At 65.4% G+C, this 17987-nt stretch overlaps 1 protein-coding gene across 1 annotated transcript in view; it reads left to right on the forward strand.

Annotated features, from left to right (window-relative positions):
* CHD3 (chromodomain helicase DNA binding protein 3) overlaps window positions 1–17987 on the forward strand; it is a 60459-nt gene that overhangs the window by 33872 nt on the left and 8600 nt on the right. Inside the window, 28 exon segments of the mRNA XM_075071348.1 lie at window positions 69–394; window positions 1322–1453; window positions 1760–1859; window positions 2561–2752; window positions 3134–3515; window positions 5261–5372; window positions 5374–5407; window positions 5409–5470; window positions 6260–6401; window positions 7315–7446; window positions 8248–8365; window positions 8767–8891; window positions 9807–9858; window positions 9861–9890; window positions 9893–9994; window positions 9997–10050; window positions 10767–10933; window positions 11013–11190; window positions 11425–11490; window positions 12163–12248; window positions 12909–13042; window positions 13614–13758; window positions 14262–14427; window positions 15374–15489; window positions 15983–16124; window positions 16455–16559; window positions 16802–16942; window positions 17132–17337. Of these exon segments, the coding sequence (XP_074927449.1) occupies window positions 69–394; window positions 1322–1453; window positions 1760–1859; window positions 2561–2752; window positions 3134–3515; window positions 5261–5372; window positions 5374–5407; window positions 5409–5470; window positions 6260–6401; window positions 7315–7446; window positions 8248–8365; window positions 8767–8891; window positions 9807–9858; window positions 9861–9890; window positions 9893–9994; window positions 9997–10050; window positions 10767–10933; window positions 11013–11190; window positions 11425–11490; window positions 12163–12248; window positions 12909–13042; window positions 13614–13758; window positions 14262–14427; window positions 15374–15489; window positions 15983–16124; window positions 16455–16559; window positions 16802–16942; window positions 17132–17337 (3747 nt within the window).

Here is a 17987-nt window from a genome sequence, read left to right on the forward strand (position 1 = left end):
GGGGGGTGCATGGGATTGTGTGGGGGTGCATGGGGGTGTGGGGGCATGGGTGTGGGCGGGAATATGAGGGCGCAGGGTGGGCTTGGGGGTGTTGGGGCGCATGGGGGTGCGCGCAGATCCCCAGTACCCGCCCCTGGGCCCGGCCGGCCGAGCGCCTCACCCCCGCCCCTCTCCCCGCCCAGCTGGAGATCTTCCACCTGGTGATGTACCGCAACTACCAGCGCAAGAACGACATGGACGAGCCGCCCCCGCTGGACTACGGCTCCGGTGAGGACGACGGCAAGAGCGAGAAGCGCAAGAGCAAGGACCCGCTCTACGCCCAGATGGAGGAGCGCTTCTACCGCTACGGCATCAAGCCCGAGTGGATGGCCATTCACCGCGTCATCAACCACAGGTGGGTGCCCCCGCCGGCCCTTCGCGCTGTCCTGGGTGCCCCCCGCCTGCCCCCCGCGCTGCCCTGAGTGTCCCCCTCTGCCCCTGCGCTGCCCTGGGTGTCCTTGTCTGCCCCCACGCTGCCCTGGGTGTCCCCCGCCTGCCCTCCGCACCGCCCCGGGTGTCCCCCACCTGCCTCCTGCGATGCCCCGCCTGCCCCCCCTGCCGCCCCGGGTGTCCCCGTCTGCCCCCGCGCTGCCCCAGGTGTCCCCGTGTGCCCTCCACACTGCCCCAGGGCACTTGGTGCCCCATGTCTGTCCCCCGGATTGCCTCGGGTGTCCCCGTCTGCCCCCTACGCTGCCCCGCGTGTCCTCGTGTGCCCTTCAAGCTGCCCCGGGGCCCTTGATGCCCCCTGTCTGTCCCCCGGGATGCCTCAGGTGTCCCTGTCTGCCTCCTGTGCTGCCCCATCTGCCCCCAACGCTGCCCTGGGTGTCCCCCGCCTGACCCCCCCACTGCCCTGGGTGTTCCTCGCCTGCCCCCCGCGCCACCCTGGGTGTCCCCGTGTGCCCTCCATGCTGCCCAAGGCCCTTGGTGCCCCGTGTCTGTCCCCTGGGTTGCCCCGTCTGCACCCCGCGCTGCCCCAGGGCCCTGGGGCTGCATGGGGGGCAAACGGGGCACACCCAGGGCCCTGGGGCAGCATGGCGGACAGATGGGGCCCTGGGTGTGCCCCGTTTGCCCCCTGCGCTGCCTCGGGGACCCCTGGGCGGCCCTACAGAGAGCTGGGGCCCCTCATTTCTGTCCCCAAAGTCCCTGGCACCGCACTGGGCATCGGGCGAGGCGGGGGTGGCGTCGGCTGAGTGCCCAGAGCCACGCAGCCCCTTCCAGCCGCCGGCCCCCGTCTGCCTCCGGCGCTTCCCGCCCCAGCGCTCACCGGCTCCTCCCTGGGCAGCATCGACAAGAAGGGGATCTACCACTACCTGGTGAAGTGGCGCGACCTGCCCTACGACCAGTCCACGTGGGAGGAGGACGAGATGGCCATCCCCGACTTCGACTTCCACAAGCACGCCTACTGGAGACACAGGTACGCGCCGGTGGGGCGAGCCGGGGCCCCGAGGCTGGGGGTCCGGAAACCGCCCAGCCCCGGGTTTGGGCTTGAAACTGCCGGCGGAGCGAAGCTCCGGAGAGGGCAGAAAACCCGAACTGGTTTCTCGATCTGTTGGCAGAGGGGCCGGGGGCATTTCTCAGTGTGGGGCGCGGCTTGCCCGCCGGCGCCCTCTGCCCCACGGCTCACCTCGCCGATTCCCTGCTGCGGCGGGGGGCTTGCGGGGCCCCCCGCGATCCGTCCCCGGAGCCAGGTCGGTTCCCAACCCTGCTCTCACCCGCCCAGGGAGCTGATCATGGGCGAGGACCCGGCCCAGCCCCGCAGGTACAAGAAGAAGAAGAAGGAGATGCCGCCGGAGGGCCCCCCGAACTCCCCCACCAACGACGTGAGTGTGTGTCTGGGTGTGTGTCTGTCCCACGCCACGCCCCCCCCAGTGTGTGTGTGTGTGTTGGGGGTGTGTGTAGGTTTGTGGGTGGGTCGGTGGGTCACTGACTCTGTGTGTGTAGATTTGTGGGTGGGACGGTGGATCACTGACTCTGTGTGTGTGTATGTGTGTGGGTGGGACGGTGGGTCACTGACTGTGTGTGTGTATGTGTGTGGGTTTGTGGGTGGGACGGTGGGTCACTGACTGTGTGTGTGTATGTGTGTTTGTGTGTAGGTTTATGGGTGGGACGGTGGGTCACTGACTCTGTGTGTGTGTGTGTAGGTTTGTGGGTGGGATGGTGGGTCACTGTGTGTGTGTGGGCAGGTTTGTGGGTGGGACGGTGGGTCACTCTGTGTGTGTAGGTTTGTGGGTGGGACGGTGGGTCACTGTGTGTATGTGTAGGTTTGTGGGTGGGATGGTGGGTCACTGACTCTGTGTGTGTGTGTGTGTAGGTTTGTGGGTGAGACGGTGGGTCACTGTGTGTGTGTAGGTTTGTGGGTGGGACGGTGGGTCACTGTGTGTGTAGGTTTGTGGGTGGGATGGTTTCTGTGGGTTTGGGGGTGCTTAGAAGCGCTGTAAGTGTGTGATCAGTGGGGCGGGCCTGCCTCGCCCTGTGTGATCCCTTGTGCCCCCCATCACCAGCTCCCCCTCTCGCCCTGCAGCCCACGGTGAAGTATGAGACGCAGCCGCGGTTCATCACCGCCACGGGCGGGACCCTGCACATGTACCAGCTGGAGGGGCTCAACTGGCTGCGCTTCTCCTGGGCCCAGGGAACCGACACCATCCTGGCCGACGAGATGGGGCTCGGCAAGACCATCCAGACCATCGTCTTCCTCTACTCCCTCTACAAGGAGGTAACGGCGCCTGGGCACAGCAGCCGGGTAGCCAGCCACCCTGTCCCGCCTGCCCCAGAGGTGGCTGCATCTCCGCGCCGGGCGAGGGGTCCCTGGGTAACCAGCCGCCCCGCCCCAGAGGTGGGCGCATCTCAGCACCAGGCAAGGGGTCCCTGGGTAACCGGCCGCCCCGCCCCAGAGGTGGCTGCATCTCCGCGCCGGGCGAGGGGTCCCTGGGTAACCAGCCACCCCGCCCCAGAGGTGGGCGCATCTCAGCACCGGGCAAGGGGTCCCTGGGTAACCGGCCGCCCCGCCCCAGAGGTGGCTGCATCTCAGTGTCCCTGGGTAACCACCCGCTCTTTTCTCTGCCCCCTAACCTCCTGGGTGTCTCTCTCTGCCCAGGGTCACACCAAAGGCCCCTTCCTGGTCAGCGCCCCACTCTCTACCATCATCAACTGGGAGCGGGAGTTCCAGATGTGGGCGCCCAAATTCTACGTGGTGACGTACACGGGCGACAAGGACAGTCGCTCCATCATCCGCGAGAACGAGTTCTCCTTCGAGGACAACGCCATGAAGGGCGGGAAGAAGGCTTTCAAGATGAAGGCGAGACACCCTGCCCCCCGAGCCGCGTGTGCCTGGTTGTTCTCATTGGGCAGGGGAGCCAGGACGCCTGGGTTCTCTCCCCGGCTCTGGGAGGGGAATGGGGGCTGGTGGTTAGAGCGGGGGGGCTGGGAGCCAGGACGCCTGGGTTCTCTCCCCGGCTCTGGGAGGGGAGTGCGGGCTGGTGGGTTAGAGATGGGGGGAATCTGTGGAGCAGGACTCCTGGTTCTCTCCCCGGCCCTGGGGGCGTGTGGATGGCTAGGCTGGTTAGACAGTTGGGGCGTGGGAGCCAGGACGCCTGGTTCTCTCCCCAGCTCGGGATGGGGATGGGGCTGGTGGTTAAAGATGCGGGGGACTGGGAGCCAGGACTCCTGGGTTCCTTGTCGTTCACCTCACCTGCCTGCGCCGGTGTCTCCTGCGTGAAGCGCGGCTCACCGCGTGCTCGGCCTTGCTCAGGGCGCTGAGCTGGGCAGGCGGCGCAGGGGTGTGGGATTGCTGAGGGGGCGCTGCATGGACCTGTGGCTCTGGGTCTCCAGCTGTTAGCCACCAGACGCCTGGCCAGGGCCTGCACCCCGTGGGGGGGTCCGCTGGCATGACTGCTGCACCGCTACACCCGGCCCAGGCTTTCGTGCAGAGGGCAAGTTCAGGTGAAGTTCCACGTGCTGCTCAGTCACTGACCAGCTGCTCCTATCGACAGGCGGTCGCTGGGCTCCATCCGCTGGGCCTGCACTGTGGCTGGACGAGGCTCCTCAAGGCTGAAGAAACAATCATGATTCCAAGGTACAGGCATGAGGGCGGGAGTGGAGGCGTCGGTGGGTTAGAGCCCAGGGAGCGCTAGGAGCCAGGACTCCTGGGGCTCTGGGGGGGCCTGTAGGCAGGGGCTGACCAGACCGTTCTGGACTCTGGGAGGTAGTGGGGGCTGGTGCGGTGTAAGCAAGGGGGCTGGGAGCCAGGACTTCCTGGTTCTCTCTCCGCTGGCTCTGCGGCCAGGATGGGTTGTGGTCTAGAGCAAGGGGGCTGGGCCAGGATCTCCTGGTGTCTCTCCTGGCTCTCGGGAGGGTGGGGGCTGGTGGGTTTAGAGCAGGGGGTGGCTGAGGAGCCAGACTCCTGGTTTGTTCTTCCGCTCTGGATAGGAAGTGGTGTTTGGTGGGTTAGAGCAGTGGGGGCTGGAGCCAGACCTAGGTTCTATCCCGGCCCTGGAGGGGAGTGGGGAGCTCGGTGGCTTCCAGCTCTGTCTGGCTGGGTTTGCCGAGCTCTGTCAGCTCTCGCAAGGACCTCGGGCTGCCCCCAATTGTCTGGGGGCTGCAGAACCCCTGACAGCCCCCCCCCCACGCCCCCATCCCCGCAGTTTTTAGGGTGCTGAACGGTTACAAGATCGACACAAGCTGCTGCTGAACCGGAACCCCGCTGCAGAACAAGCTGGAGAGGAACTTTTCACCTGCTCCACTCGCTCACGTCCGGATGCGCTTCAAGTTATGTCGTCAGCCTCCCGCCCATGGGAGACCCCCGCCCCCTGCAACCCCCGAGGGAACGGGACGCACCTCGCCCTGGAATTCATTCCACCCCCTTTCCTGGCAACATCGCCCCACTCAAGGAGACACCCCCCCACCCCGATCACACCCACTGGTTGACTAGTTTGGGGGAGTGCGTGGGAAGTCACGCCCCACGACCCTTAGAGTAATGGGACCTGCCACGCACGTGCGCAACACAAAGGTGCCTGTGCGCTGTTGAGGATGCGAAGACCCCAAGCCCCTTGGTCCAACATCACTCTAGTGAAAGCAGGGGAGTGGGGTGGGGCACGGCTGGCGGGCTCAGCAGGGGCAGGCGCAGGGGGTGCCTCCTCCGCTAAGGGGGCTGTATGACGTGCCGGGGGATTGGCCTGGGCCCGGCGACGGGAGGCTGCACAACGCTGCTGGGGTGGGGGCCCAGCTAACCCGCGCCCATTTGTCCGCGCTGCCCCAACATGTAACCTGAGGCTTCCTGGACGGAGTTCGGCCGACATCTCCAAGGAAGACCAGATCAAGAAGCTGCCACGAATGCTGGCCCCACATGCTGCGGCGCCTCAAGGCCGATGTTCTTCAAAGACAATGCGGCCAAGAACAGAGCTGACGTGCGCCGTGAGCTGAGCCCCATGCAGAATAACGGCCTCGTCCGGGGAGGGGTCCCTTGGGACTGGGCGGACCAGCTAAAGGCCATTGCCCCGCCGGTGGCGCTGTGGGCAGGGGTGGGGGGCTCAAGCAAACGGGTCTCTCCCAGCAGGCAGGGCTGGCTCCAGGGCGGCGCTAGGGGTGCTGGGGCAGGGAGCGGAGCTGGGCTTAGTGGGGTCATAGGGAAATAGAGTCAATAGAATGTGCTATCGATGGGATCGGAGAGCCGTTCCCTGCCCATTGCACCTGTGTGTGTGTGTAACGGGAATGAGAGCAGGGGGTGGGGCTGGGGGCCAGGACTTTCCTGGTTCTCTCCCTCGCTCTGGAAGGGAGATGGGGCTGGTGGTGTTAGGAGCAGGGGCGATTTTCTGGGAGCCAGGACTCTGGGTTCTCTCCCGGCTCTGGGAGGGAGTGGGGCTGGTGGTAAGAGCAAGGGGGGCTGGGAGCCAGGACTCCGGGTCTCTCCCCGGCTCTGGGGGGGAGTGAGGGCTGGTGGGTTAAAGAGGGGGGCTGGGAGCCAGGACTCTGGGTTCTCTCCCGGCTCTGGGGGGGGAGTGGGGGCTGGTGGGTTAAAGCAGGGGGGGCTGGGAGCCAGGACTCCTGGGTTCTCTCCCCGGCTCTGGGGGGGGAGTGGGGGCTGGTGGGTTAGAGCAGGCGGGGAGCCAGGACTACTGCGGGGTCTAGAGGTTAGAGCTGGGGACTGGGCATCAGGGTCCCTGGGGAGCAGGCGCTGGGGGGGTTGCAAGGCCCAGCCTCACCCTCCCTCCCACTCCCCGCTCAGGAAATACTACAAATACATCCTGACCCGCAACTTCGAGGCCCTCAACTCCCGGGGGGGCGGAAACCAGGTCTCCCTGCTCAACATCATGATGGACCTCAAAAAGTGCTGCAACCATCCCTACCTCTTCCCCGTGGCTGCGATGGTACGTCCCGCCTGTCCCAGGGGAGAGGGATCTGGGGAGACCCTGCTGTACCCCGGAGGGTGTGGGTGCATTGGTACGTCCCGCCTGTCCCAGGGGAGGGGGGTCTGGGGATAGCCCAGTGTACCCCAGAGGGTGTGGGTGCGTTGGTACGTCCCGCCTATCCCAGGGGAGTGGAGGAGTCTGGGGAGACCCCAGTGTACCCCAGAGGGTGTGGGTGCGTTGGTATGTCCCGCCTCTCCCAGGGGAGGGGGGTCTGGGGAGACCCCGGTGTACCCCGAGGGTGTGGGTGCGTTGGTACGTCCCGCCCGTCCCAGGCGAGGAGGTCTGGGGAGACCCTGATGTACCCTGGAGGATGTTCGTATGTCCCGCCCATCCAAGGGATGACGGGGGTGTGTCAGGCAGACCATGGTTCAGCCCAAAAGGGAGGGGCTTGGCCCCAGGAGGCGGGGTCAGTGGAGCTGGGTGGAGCTTTATATGCAGATTAGGCCCCACGGACACATTCTACGACTTCATGTCGATTTCGGTCCGGAAAGGATCCTTTTAAAGCAGCGTATCGACATGGCACCTTCTTGGGAAAATGTTCCAGCGATTTTACCGCGTTTGGAATCTGAGCCCTGATTGAACAATGGGTAAATTAGTGGGCGCGGCCTGCAGGGGGTCTAAAAACGGAGTGAATTTTATTTAAAAACGGATGAGGTGGTGGAGGGAATCCGTGGGTTTTTGGCGAGGCTGTTTCATTGTGGCTGAGGATTTAACGCTGCGGGGGGGCGGTCTCCATCCCGTTACCCACTCTATGACTGGGGTCCGTCCCAAAGATCTCCCCTTAGGAGAATCAGCCCCAGCTGGGGTGGGACGGGCGGTGGGCGTGGGGGCGGTTTTCGGAGCTGACTGGCTGGCGTCTTTGCCTCGCCAGGAGTCCCCCAAGCTGCCGAGCGGCGCCTATGAGGGTGGTGCCCTCATCAAATCCTCGGGCAAGCTGATGCTGTTACAGAAGATGCTGCGGAAGCTGAAGGAACAGGGGCACCGGGTGCTGATCTTCTCTCAGGTGAGGGGCCAGCAGCGGTGGTGTCGGCCTGGCTCTGCGGGTTACGTCACAGCCTCGTGCGGGTGACGCAGACGTTGTGTCTTTGCTCCGATGCCCACATGCTTCGGGGTCATTAACCCCACCCCACCCCCGGGCGTTGGAGGGTGCGAACCCAGGCGTTCTGGGGAGTTCCAGCCCCGGGCAATTCCATCCTGCCCACTGAATCCCCTCCCAGACGTATACAGCAGCCTCTCTTTGCGTCCCGTCTGAAACTCTTGCACGGCCATGGGGGGTTTAACAGAGGCTGCAGCCACCCCAGAGGTGGCTGCATCTCAGCGCCGGGCGAGGGGTCCCTGTATAACCAGCTGCCCCACCCCAGAGGTGGCTGCATCTCAGCGCTGGGCGAGGGATCCCTGGGTAGCCGGCTGACTCGCCCCAGAGGTGGCTGCATCTTAGCGCTGGGTGAGGGGTCCCTGGGTAACCAATTGCACCACCTGAGAGGTGGCTGCATCTCAGCACCAGGCGAAGGTTCCCTGGGTAACCAGCTCCCCACCCCAGAGGTGGCTGCATCTCAGCGCTGGGTGAGGGGTCCCTGTATAACCAGCCACCCCGCCCCAGATGTGGCCGCGTATCAGCGCTGGGTGAGGGGTCCCTGGAAAACCAATTGCCCCACCCGAGAGGTGGCCGCATCTCAGCGCTGGGCAAGGCATCCCTGTATAACCTGTCGCCCCGCCCCAGAGGTGGCTGCATCTCAGCGCCGGCCGAGGGAGCCATGTTTTTGGAGCCCAGTATTGAGCACTCTGATCTCCCCTGGACACTCAGATGACGAAAATGCTGGACCTGCTGGAGGATTTCCTGGACTATGAAGGCTACAAATACGAGCGGATCGACGGCGGGATCACTGGGACGTTGCGGCAAGAGGCCATCGACAGATTCAATGGTACGATTCCTCCTGCCCAGAGCCCCCGAGACTGAGATCGGGGGCCCGTCACGCCAGGCGCCGCCCAGGGAGGTGGTGACATCGTGAGCTGACGCCTCCAGCCTGGGCCCCGGGATCCCGGTGCCAGCGCGAACCCCCCTGTGGCTGGTCGGGGGAAGTCGGCTGTAGCGGAGACTTGCATTGGCAGCTGCGGGTGGTTTGGTTCGTTAGTGTTCCGCTCTCATCAGGCAGGAGATCCCAACCCGGTCCCCACTGCCCCAGTCCCAGCAGTGCCCAGGGTCGTGGTCCCGGACAGCGAGAGCTTTGATGGTTCCAGATCCAGATTGGGGGGTGAGGGGGGTTCTTGCCCATGCAGGAGGCTGGGATTCCCCCCGTGTGACCCGTGCGATCTCTCCCCCCAGCTCCCGGGGCTCAGCAGTTCTGCTTCCTGCTCTCCACCCGGGCGGGGGGCTTGGGCATCAACCTGGCCACTGCCGACACGGTGGTCATCTTCGATTCCGACTGGAACCCCCACAACGACATTCAGGTGAGTTCCCTCGGGGGCAGGTGTCCCAGCATGCCTGCTGAGGAGAGCCGGGCCCCGGCCACCCACGGAGCCTCCCCTCTTTACCCCAGTCAGGGGTCTGGCCCCTCCCTGGGGGGGCGCTACGGCCCTGCCGGGAAGGGGAGTCCGGGAAGAAGGTGGCTGGCCAGAGAGATGCCCCTGGGGAGGGGACTCAGGCAGAGAGCTGCCCTGGAGGACGGGGTAGGTAGATGTTTGCCTCTGAGATGGGGTGGGTGGATCTGGGTCACGGGGAGCGAAGGAGGGAAGGGACAAAACCGTCATCCCTGGATGCCTGGATGGTTGGGTGGAGGAACAGGCAGGCAGGCGGGTGGATCGAGCGGACGGGCAGGCAGACGGGTGGGTGAGGCGGATGGGGAGGTAGGCGGGTGGGTCAGGCGGACGGGGAGGCAGGTGGGATGGACAGAAAGGCAGGTAGGTGGGTCAGGAGGACGGGGAGGCAGGTGGGTGGGTCGAGTGGATGGGGAGGCAGGTGGGTGGGTCGGGGAGGCAGGCGGGTGGGTCGAGTGGATGGGGAGGCAGGCGGGTGGGTCGGGGAGGCAGGCGGGTGTGTTGGGTGGACGGACGGGGAGGCAGGCGGGTGTGTCGGGTGGACGGGGAGGCAGGCGGCGTGTGTCAGCGCGGACGGGGAGGCAGGGGGGGTCGTCGGGAGGCAGGCGGTGGTCAGGCGGCGGGAGGCGGGGGTGTCGGGGCAGGCGGTGGGTCAGGGGGAGGCAGGCGGGTGTGGGATGGTGGTTGGTGACGGACGGGGAGGCAGGCGGGTGGGTCCGAGTGGATGGGTGGATAAGGTAGGCGGGTGTTATTCGGTGACGGACAACAGACGGGGAGACTTGACCGCACCCCCCGCATCTACCACGCCCACGCCCCACTGGCCCGCAGGCCTTCTGCCGAGCTCACGCCACGCACGGCCGGCCAAACAAGGTGATTATCTACCGTTCGTGACACGGGCCTCGGTGGAGGAGCGATCCGCAGGTGGCCCAGCGGAAGTATGATGCTGACCCAGCCTGGTGAGTAGCGCCCAGGGCTGGGCTCCAAGGCCGGCCGCAATGTCCAAGCAGAGCTGGACGACTCCTGAATTCTGGCACTGAGGAGCTTTTCGCAAGGACGAGAACGGAGGTTGAGGGTCGCTGGGTCGGGAGTGGTGTGTGTGTGTGGGGCGACAGGGTTGGGGGAGGTTAGCTGGGGTCAGGGTTGAGGGGCAAGGTCGGGCGCTGGCCTGGGAGGAGCTGGGGTAGGGATGGCTGGGGTCCGGGGTTGGGGGACCAGGTGTGGGGCTGCCAATGGGAGGGGTGGGGATAGGGGGTGGGGGGGGATGGCTGGGGTCGGGGTTGCTGGGGACACAGGTGGGCTGCCTGGAAGGAGAGTTGGGGGTAGGGTGGTGGGAGAGGATGGTGGGGTGGGGTTGGGGGACACAGGTGGTGGCTGCTGGGAGGGAGCTGGGGGGGTGGGCGGGATGGCTGTGGGTGTGGGGAGAGTAAGGGGATGCTGGTGAGGGGGTGGGGTTGGTGGGGAGGATGGTGGGCTGGCTGGTTGTGTGGGGCTGTGTGGGGGATGGGTGGTGGAGTTTTGAGGGGGCCAGCTGGGCGGGGGGGCCAGGACTAGGAGGAGCCTGGGCTGTGTGTGGGCCTGACTGGGGTGGGGGCGAGGCCAGGCTGAGGGACGGGGGGGCCCTGCGATCCCAGGGGGGTTGAGCCTGGAGGGCAGCGGGACCACCCAGCAGGGGGGAGGCGGGGCTTGCAGCAGGGGAAGGGAGCCCCCCCAGACTCGCCCCCTGGCTCCAGCTTCCCCGGGGGATGGGGATTGAGGGGCCTCTGCCCTGCCGTGGGTCTGGCCCCCCAGGGGAGAACAAGGAGGAAGACAGCAGCGTGATCCACTACGACAACGAGGCCATCGCCCGGCTGCTCGACCGCAACCAGGACGCCACCGACGACGCCGACGTGCAGAACATGAACGAGTATCTCAGCTCCTTCAAGGTGGCCCAGTACGTGGTGCGGGAGGAGGACAAGGTGAGTGGGGGGCGGGCGCTGGGGGGCAGGGGACCCCGCCCGCCCCGGCCCCGCCCCTCACCCCGCCCTGCCTTGGCAGATCGAGGAGATCGAGCGGGAGATCATTAAGCAGGAGGAGAACGTGGACCCCGACTACTGGGAGAAGCTCCTGCGCCATCACTACGAGCAGCAGCAGGAAGACCTGGCCCGCAACCTGGGGAAGGGCAAACGGGTCCGGAAGCAGGTCAACTACAACGACGCTGCGCAGGAGGATCAAGGTGGGTGCTTGGGTGGGGAGCCCGGGGGGGCCAGGGGCTGCGGGTCAGGAGTGAGGGGCACTGGTAGAGCTGGGGGGCAGGGCTGGGATAGCATGAGCCGACCCCTTTGGCTTTAAGCTGGGGCCGTGTGGGCCAAGCTAACGAGCTGCGGCGATCAGGAGGAGGGATCTGTGCTCGGATTCCCTGCGTCCCCCAGGCCGGTTCCGGTTACAAACTGCCGTGCTGGTATTTCAGACAATCAGTCCGAGTACTCGGTGGGATCGGAAGAGGAGGACGAGGACTTCGACGAGAGGCCGGAAGGTGAGGGCCCGGGTTTGGGGGTATCACAGCTCGGGGGAAAGACATCAGACCCTTTCCAAAGCCCATTTAAACCCCACGTTGGCATGTCAGACTTCTAGGCGGGACAATTTTTTGTGGGGCAGAAAAGAAACCACAGAAATTTGCAGTAAGACTGAGATTCCGTCCGTTGTCTCCCGCTTTTCTAAACTTGCTCTGCTCCTGCAAGGAGGAGGCCCGGGTGACTCGGCCTGTAGTTAGCACGTAGGAGAGGTGGTATCTCTTGCGTGGACGTGAGCACGCGGGCGGAAAAGCCGCTCTTCTTTCTCGTGGAAAAGCTCGGATAGCGGGGGGTTAACAAGCAAGGTCCATGGGCGTCGTCGGATACAGCCGGCGTCGTAGCTGTAGTGTAGACAGACCCAGCCGCTCTCTGAACACGGCCCCTGGAAGGTGGCTGGGCCGGGCGGGAAGCTTCGAGCCCAGCATCCTGGATGTATTTTGACCACCGCCTCCAGATCTCGTGCCTCGCGTCACGGGGGGCATGGTGGGGGCTCAGTTTGGGAGGGGGTGGGGTCCGTGCAGCTCGGGGAGCTGCTCCAGCCGTCCCCACGCCAAGCACCGGGCTCCGTTCCCGGCTCCGGCCTCTCTGGGCTGGCGGGCAGGGGCATTTCATCGCGTCTCCTTCTGCCCACGCAGGCCGGCGCCAGTCCAAACGCCAGCTCCGCAACGAGAAAGACAAACCTCTGCCACCGCTGCTGGCTCGAGTCGGGGGCAACATTGAGGTGAGACACGGTCCTGGGAGCCTGGACGCCTGGGTTCTGTCCCCGGCTCTGGGAGGGGAGTGGGGGCTGGTGGGTTAGAGCAGGGGAGGCTGGGAGCCCGGACTCCTGGGTTCTCTCCCCGGCTCTGGGAGGGGAGTGGGGGCTGGTGGTTAGAGCAGTGGGGGCTGGGAGCCAGGACTCCTGGGTTCTCTCCCCGGCTCCAGGAAGGGGAAGCAGGTGAGCTCTGGCTCTGCTAAGCAGGGCCTCATCTCTCAGCAATGGGCCCCACAGAGGGTGGGGAGTTCCCCGGGGAGGGCGCTGGGGGGGGGACTGGCAGAGGGCCGGGAGCTCCCCGGGGAGGCCGCTGGGGGGGACTGGCAGAGGGCCGGGAGCTCCCCGGGGAGGCCGCTGGGGGGGACTGGCAGAGGGCCGGGAGCTCCCCGGGGAGGCCGCTGGGGGGGACTGGCAGAGGGCCGGGAGCTCCCCGGGGAGGCCGCTGGGGGGGACTGGCAGAGGGCCGGGAGCTCCCCGGGGAGGCCGCTGGGGGGGACTGGCAGAGGGCCGGGAGCTCCCCGGGGAGGCCGCTGGGGGGGACTGGCAGAGGACCGGGAGCTCCCCGGGGAGGCCGCTGGGTGTCTCTCTCTCTCTCTCTCTCTCTCTCTCACCCGCCTCCGCCGTCAGGTGCTGGGGTTCAACACGCGCCAGCGCAAGGCCTTCCTGAACGCCGTCATGCGCTGGGGGATGCCCCCCCAGGACGCCTTCACCACCCAGTGGCTGGTCCGGGACCTGCGAGGCAAGACGGAGAAGGAATTCAAGTAAGTGCCGGCCTGGGGAGAGCTCGCCAGGCCGGGCTGACCGGGGAGACCCTGCTCCCCGATTCCCCCAGCCTCTCTGGGGCCCGGGGAGGGTGGGGAAGCAAGGCCCCCCCCTCAATCCGTGGGTGCTGCCCGTTCCCCCTTGCCACGTGATGACGCTTCTTACTCATCTGAATGCCCTGTTGCGCCGCCAGCCGTCTGCTTTCCTGGAGTGGGCGCGGGAAGGTGCCGCCCCCTCCCTCGCGCAGACGGAGATCACCCCCTCGTGGGGGCGGCCAGGCCGGGGCAATGGGGGGGGGCGTGCCTGAGCTGTGGCTGTCCCCCTACCCGGAGCCGGCCCGCCACACAGGCTCCCTACGCAGGGCGGGATGAGAAACTAGGTCTGATGGCATCTGGCAGGCGTTCGAGGGTGGGGAGCCAGTGATTTCGCCCCCATCCCATGTGTCCTAGCCCCCGCACGTTGCTAGCAGCCAGCCAGCAGGGATTCCCCTCCAGCCCAGGCGCTCAGCAGGGCTGTTCTCGCTGAGCGGGCGGCTCCATGGTTCTCAGCTCCTGGCCTCCCCCACCGCAGGGCCTACGTCTCCCTCTTCATGAGGCACCTGTGTGAGCCCGGGGCGGACGGCTCGGAGACCTTCGCCGACGGCGTGCCCAGGGAGGGGCTGTCCCGGCAGCAGGTCCTGACGCGCATCGGCGTCATGTCGCTGGTCAAGAAGAAGGTGCGTTGCCAGGGGCGGGAGGAGGGTTGGCAGGGGGGCTGGGGTTGAGGTCCAGGGTCCCGGGACTGCGGAAAGGAGCTTGGACGCCAGGAGAGGATCCGAGGTGCGGGCTGAGCGGCCTCCAGGGAGGAGGCCTTGAGCTGCGTCACCTCGGTGTCTAGTGAAGCCGATCCTGGAGTTGGGGCAGCTTGGACAGGGGGTGGGGAAGGCCTGAGACAGCATGATTCAGTGAATAGCCACTGACCTTCCGCCTCCCCCCACCCCCGTACCGTGCCTCAGTTTCCCTTCCTGCCCTTTGTCTGTTTAAACTGAGCTCGTTGAGGTGGGTTTTTTTTCTCACTGTGTGTCTGACAGGCTCCCCCATTTCATTTGGGGCAGAGGAGTTGATCTCGGTCGGGGAGGGGGTCTGAATTAGGGCTAGGGAGGGTGAACGGGGCCACAGAGGGCCGGGGCGGGGGGCGCCTGGCGTGTGGGACTGATGCGGCGCCGTCTGCTCCTCGCAGGTGCAGGAATTTGAGCACATCAATGGGCGGTGGAGCATGCCCGAGCTCATGCCCGACCCCAGCGCCGACTCCAAGCGGTCGTCCCGCGCCTCCTCGCCAACCATCAAGACCTCCACCACCACCCCCGAGCCCAGCTGTACCAACACGCCCTGCACCTCCAAGCCAGGTAGGGCCTGGCACCGATCCCCGGGTACCGCCCCTCTGGGCTGCAGCCTGGGAATCTCACCCACATGGGCGGGGGAGGCGACTGGGGCCTCACTCTATCACAGCGCAGGGAGGGGGAGGAGCCTGGGGCCTCACCCTATCACAGAGCAGGGAGGGGGAGGAGCCTGGGGTCACAAGCAGGGAGGGGGAGGAGCCTGGGGTCCCTCACCTGTAAGCGCAGGAGAGGGAGGCGCCTGGGGCCTCACCCTATCACAGCGCAGGGAAGGGGGAGTCTGGGCCTCATCCTATCACACGCGGGATGGGGAGGAGCCTGGGGCCTCACCCTATCATAGGGGGATGGAGGGGGAGGAGTCTGGGCCTCACCTCATCACAGTGCAGGAGAGGAGGTGCCTGGGGCCTCACGCCTGTCATAGGAGGGATGGGAGGGGGAGTGCCTGGGCCTCACCCTATCACAGGGAAGGAGCCTCTGGCCTCATCCTATCAAGGTGGGGAGGGAGGGGGAGGAGCCTGGCCTCACCCTATCACAGCGGCAGGGAGGGAGGTGCCTGGGGCCTCACCCTATCATAGGGGGATGGAGGGGGAGGTGCCTGGGCCTCACCCTATCACAGGGAAGGAGCCTCTGGCCTCATCCTATCAAGGTGGGGAGGGAGGGGGAGGAGCCTGGGCCTCACCCTATCACAGCGCAGGGAGAGGGAGGTGCCTGGGGCCTCACCCTATCATAGAGGGATGGAGGGGGAGGAGCCTGGGGCCTCACCCTATCACAGCACAGGGAGGGGGAGGAGCTTGGGGGCATCACTATCCCAGGGAGGGATGGGAGGAGCCTGGGTCTCACCCTATCATGGGGGAGGAGCCTGGGGCCTCACCCCGCCCCGGGTCCCTGCCCCCATGCACAGGGGGGATGGGCGGGGTCCCCTGGCGCCGCCCAGTTGATGCTGGTCTCCTCGCAGCCACGCCAGCCCCCAGCGAGCGCGGGGACGGGACGGGGCCGCTGGCCGAGAAGGAGGAGCTGGAGGCCAAGGAGCCGGAGAAGGACCCGAAAAGCAGCGAGCGGATGGAGACGGAGGTTGGTGCACGGTGCAGATCCTGGCGCTTCCCAGCCCAGCTAGGGACCCAAAGGGAAACTGAGGCAGGGGGGCTGGGACTAAACTTTGGTACCAAGGGCACGGGGCCTTGCTTGGGGCTGATCTCCCGTTCCGCTGGCCACGCGCGGTGCAGGGCGAGGCACAGCTGCCCGGGCCTCGTCTCTACTGCGCTCGGGTAGTTTTGAGATTTGCACGTTTTTCCCTTGTTCCCTGGTGCAGCGACACCGAAACTTTGTGAGTCCCCCCACCCCCCGCGACGGCCCAGAAGGGCACTGGCCAGTGGGCAGGTCCCTGATTCCATGGGATAATTCCCCTGTGGCTGAGGATGGGATCCAGGGAGGTGCCTCCCTCTGAGACTCAGTTTCCCCACTTGTGCTGTGCAGGGGTGATAATCCGTCCCTCGTTCTGGGGCAGATAAATGGGGATTTACTGCAGCGTTTCCGCCTCCTCGAACCCATGTCCTCTCCCCATCAGGGCCCTGCTGCGGAGCAGCCCACGCCCACCACCTCCCCCGGGGAGAAGAGCGAGCCGAAAGCGGACGAGGACGAGCCCATGGTGCCGGGGGAGAAGGAGCCAGAGACAGAGCCCTTGGTCAAGGAGGAGAAGGAGAAGTCGGGTAACGCCCGGTGTCTCCGTTGGAATCAGTGGGGCCAGCTGGTGTCAGTGGGCGTCAGTGGGGAAGGATAGTGTCTATGGGGCTGGATGGATGGGTGTATGGGGATGGAGAGCATCTATGGGGTGGATGGATGCATAGTGTCTATAGGGATGGATGGAGATCCAGCGCTTTGCCTGTCTGACAGATGGGGAAACTGAGGCTGGGATTGTTGCTGGGCCTTCCCTGGGGAGGTTGTGGCCAAGATGGGTCCTAACCTGCCTCCCTCCCGAGCTTGTCCCGGGGGCACCTGGCTGATCTTGGCTCATGGGTCTCGGTGCCGTCTGGTTCCAGGTGCCGGGCCGGAAGAGCCGGTGACGGAGAAGGCTGAGGACAGACCTGCTGACAGCGATGAGCCCAAGGAGAAGGGGGATGGGGAAGGGCCGGAGGTGAAGAAAGGTAACTTCCTTCCGCGTGGCGTGAACTGGCCCAGTGCAACTCCGTTGGGGCGTTAACTCTGAACCCTAATGATGGATATTTAAAAGGACGCCCTTGTCAGCTCTTTCACGCACAGCCACTGCGGGGTGGGGGTGGGAGGTGAGGGGTAGCATTTAGGCCGGAGCGGTCGGTCGGTGGGCATAGCAACTGGGGGCGTTGACTCTGACCCCTAATGATGGCCGCACCTTCCCTTGTGCTTGCAGAAGAGGTGAAGGTGGAGAAGGAAGCTGGCAAGGAGCCCAAGGCGGGCAGCATCAAGGAGGAGAGCAAGGCCAACGGGCGGAAGGAAGACAGGGCCGATAAGCCCCGGTTCATGTTCAACATCGCAGACGGCGGCTTCACAGGTGAGAGGCCACCCGAGAGCCACTGGTGTGCCGGGGCTAGCGTCTGGAGAGCGGGTGCGAAGAGTGGGGAGGGGCGGACGGTCTGTGCAGCGCCCGGTGCGACGGGGCCCCAATCTTGGTCAGGAGCAGGGGCTCGTCTCGGCGTTGTGGGCACCCCCGTGGATCTCACACCGCTCGTTTTCTCCGCAGAGCTGCACACGCTGTGGCAGAACGAGGAGCGGGCAGCCATCTCCTCCGGGAAGCTGAATGAGATCTGGCACCGACGCCATGACTACTGGCTGCTGGCTGGCATCGTGCTGTATCCTTCACCGCGGCCTGGCTCTGGGGACGGGGAATCTGAGGCCAGGTCTACACGACGCGCGAAAATCGATTTTAGATACGCAATTTCAGCTACGAGAATAGCGTAGCTGAAATCGATTATCTAAAATCGATCTACTCACCCGTCTTCACCGCGCGGGATCGATGTGGGTTGGGATCGTAATATACAGCGTTGGGGAACGTTCCACAGGGAAACTGGGCTTTGGGATCTGTGTATCACAGTGCGGGATTCACCCACGGGAAATTGGGGTTTTGGCGTAGTGCATCCGGGCAGGGAGTTCCACAAGGGAAACTGGGCTTCTTGGGATTATACAGCTGGGATTCCAGCAGGGAATGGCTGGGATGTTTCCAGGCGAGCCAAGGAAATTGGGTTTTGGATCGGTGATAATTCAAGTGGGGGGGGGAGTTCCACAAACAGAAATGTTTGGGGATCGTGATATTCCCGTGGCTATGGGGGGTTGCGGGGGCGGGGGACATTGGCATGCTGGGATCGCTAGAGGGACTTTGAATTCATCGCGGGGCAGTAGGGACTGCACGATCTCAAGGCCACGCGTCTATACCACGCGCCACTATCGGCGCGTTAAAAAATCAATTGCTCGGGGATCCGATATATCACGTCTCATCTAGATGGTCGGATATATCGATCCCTGAGCGCGCTTAAACAACATCCGATTCCGGACTCCACAAAACCAACGGAGTTCCGAAATCGAAAATGGCAGCCGCGCAC

This window comes from Chelonoidis abingdonii, chromosome 11, assembly GCF_003597395.2.
Source record: "Chelonoidis abingdonii isolate Lonesome George chromosome 11, CheloAbing_2.0, whole genome shotgun sequence".
NCBI classification, from domain to species: Eukaryota; Metazoa; Chordata; order Testudines; family Testudinidae; genus Chelonoidis; species Chelonoidis abingdonii.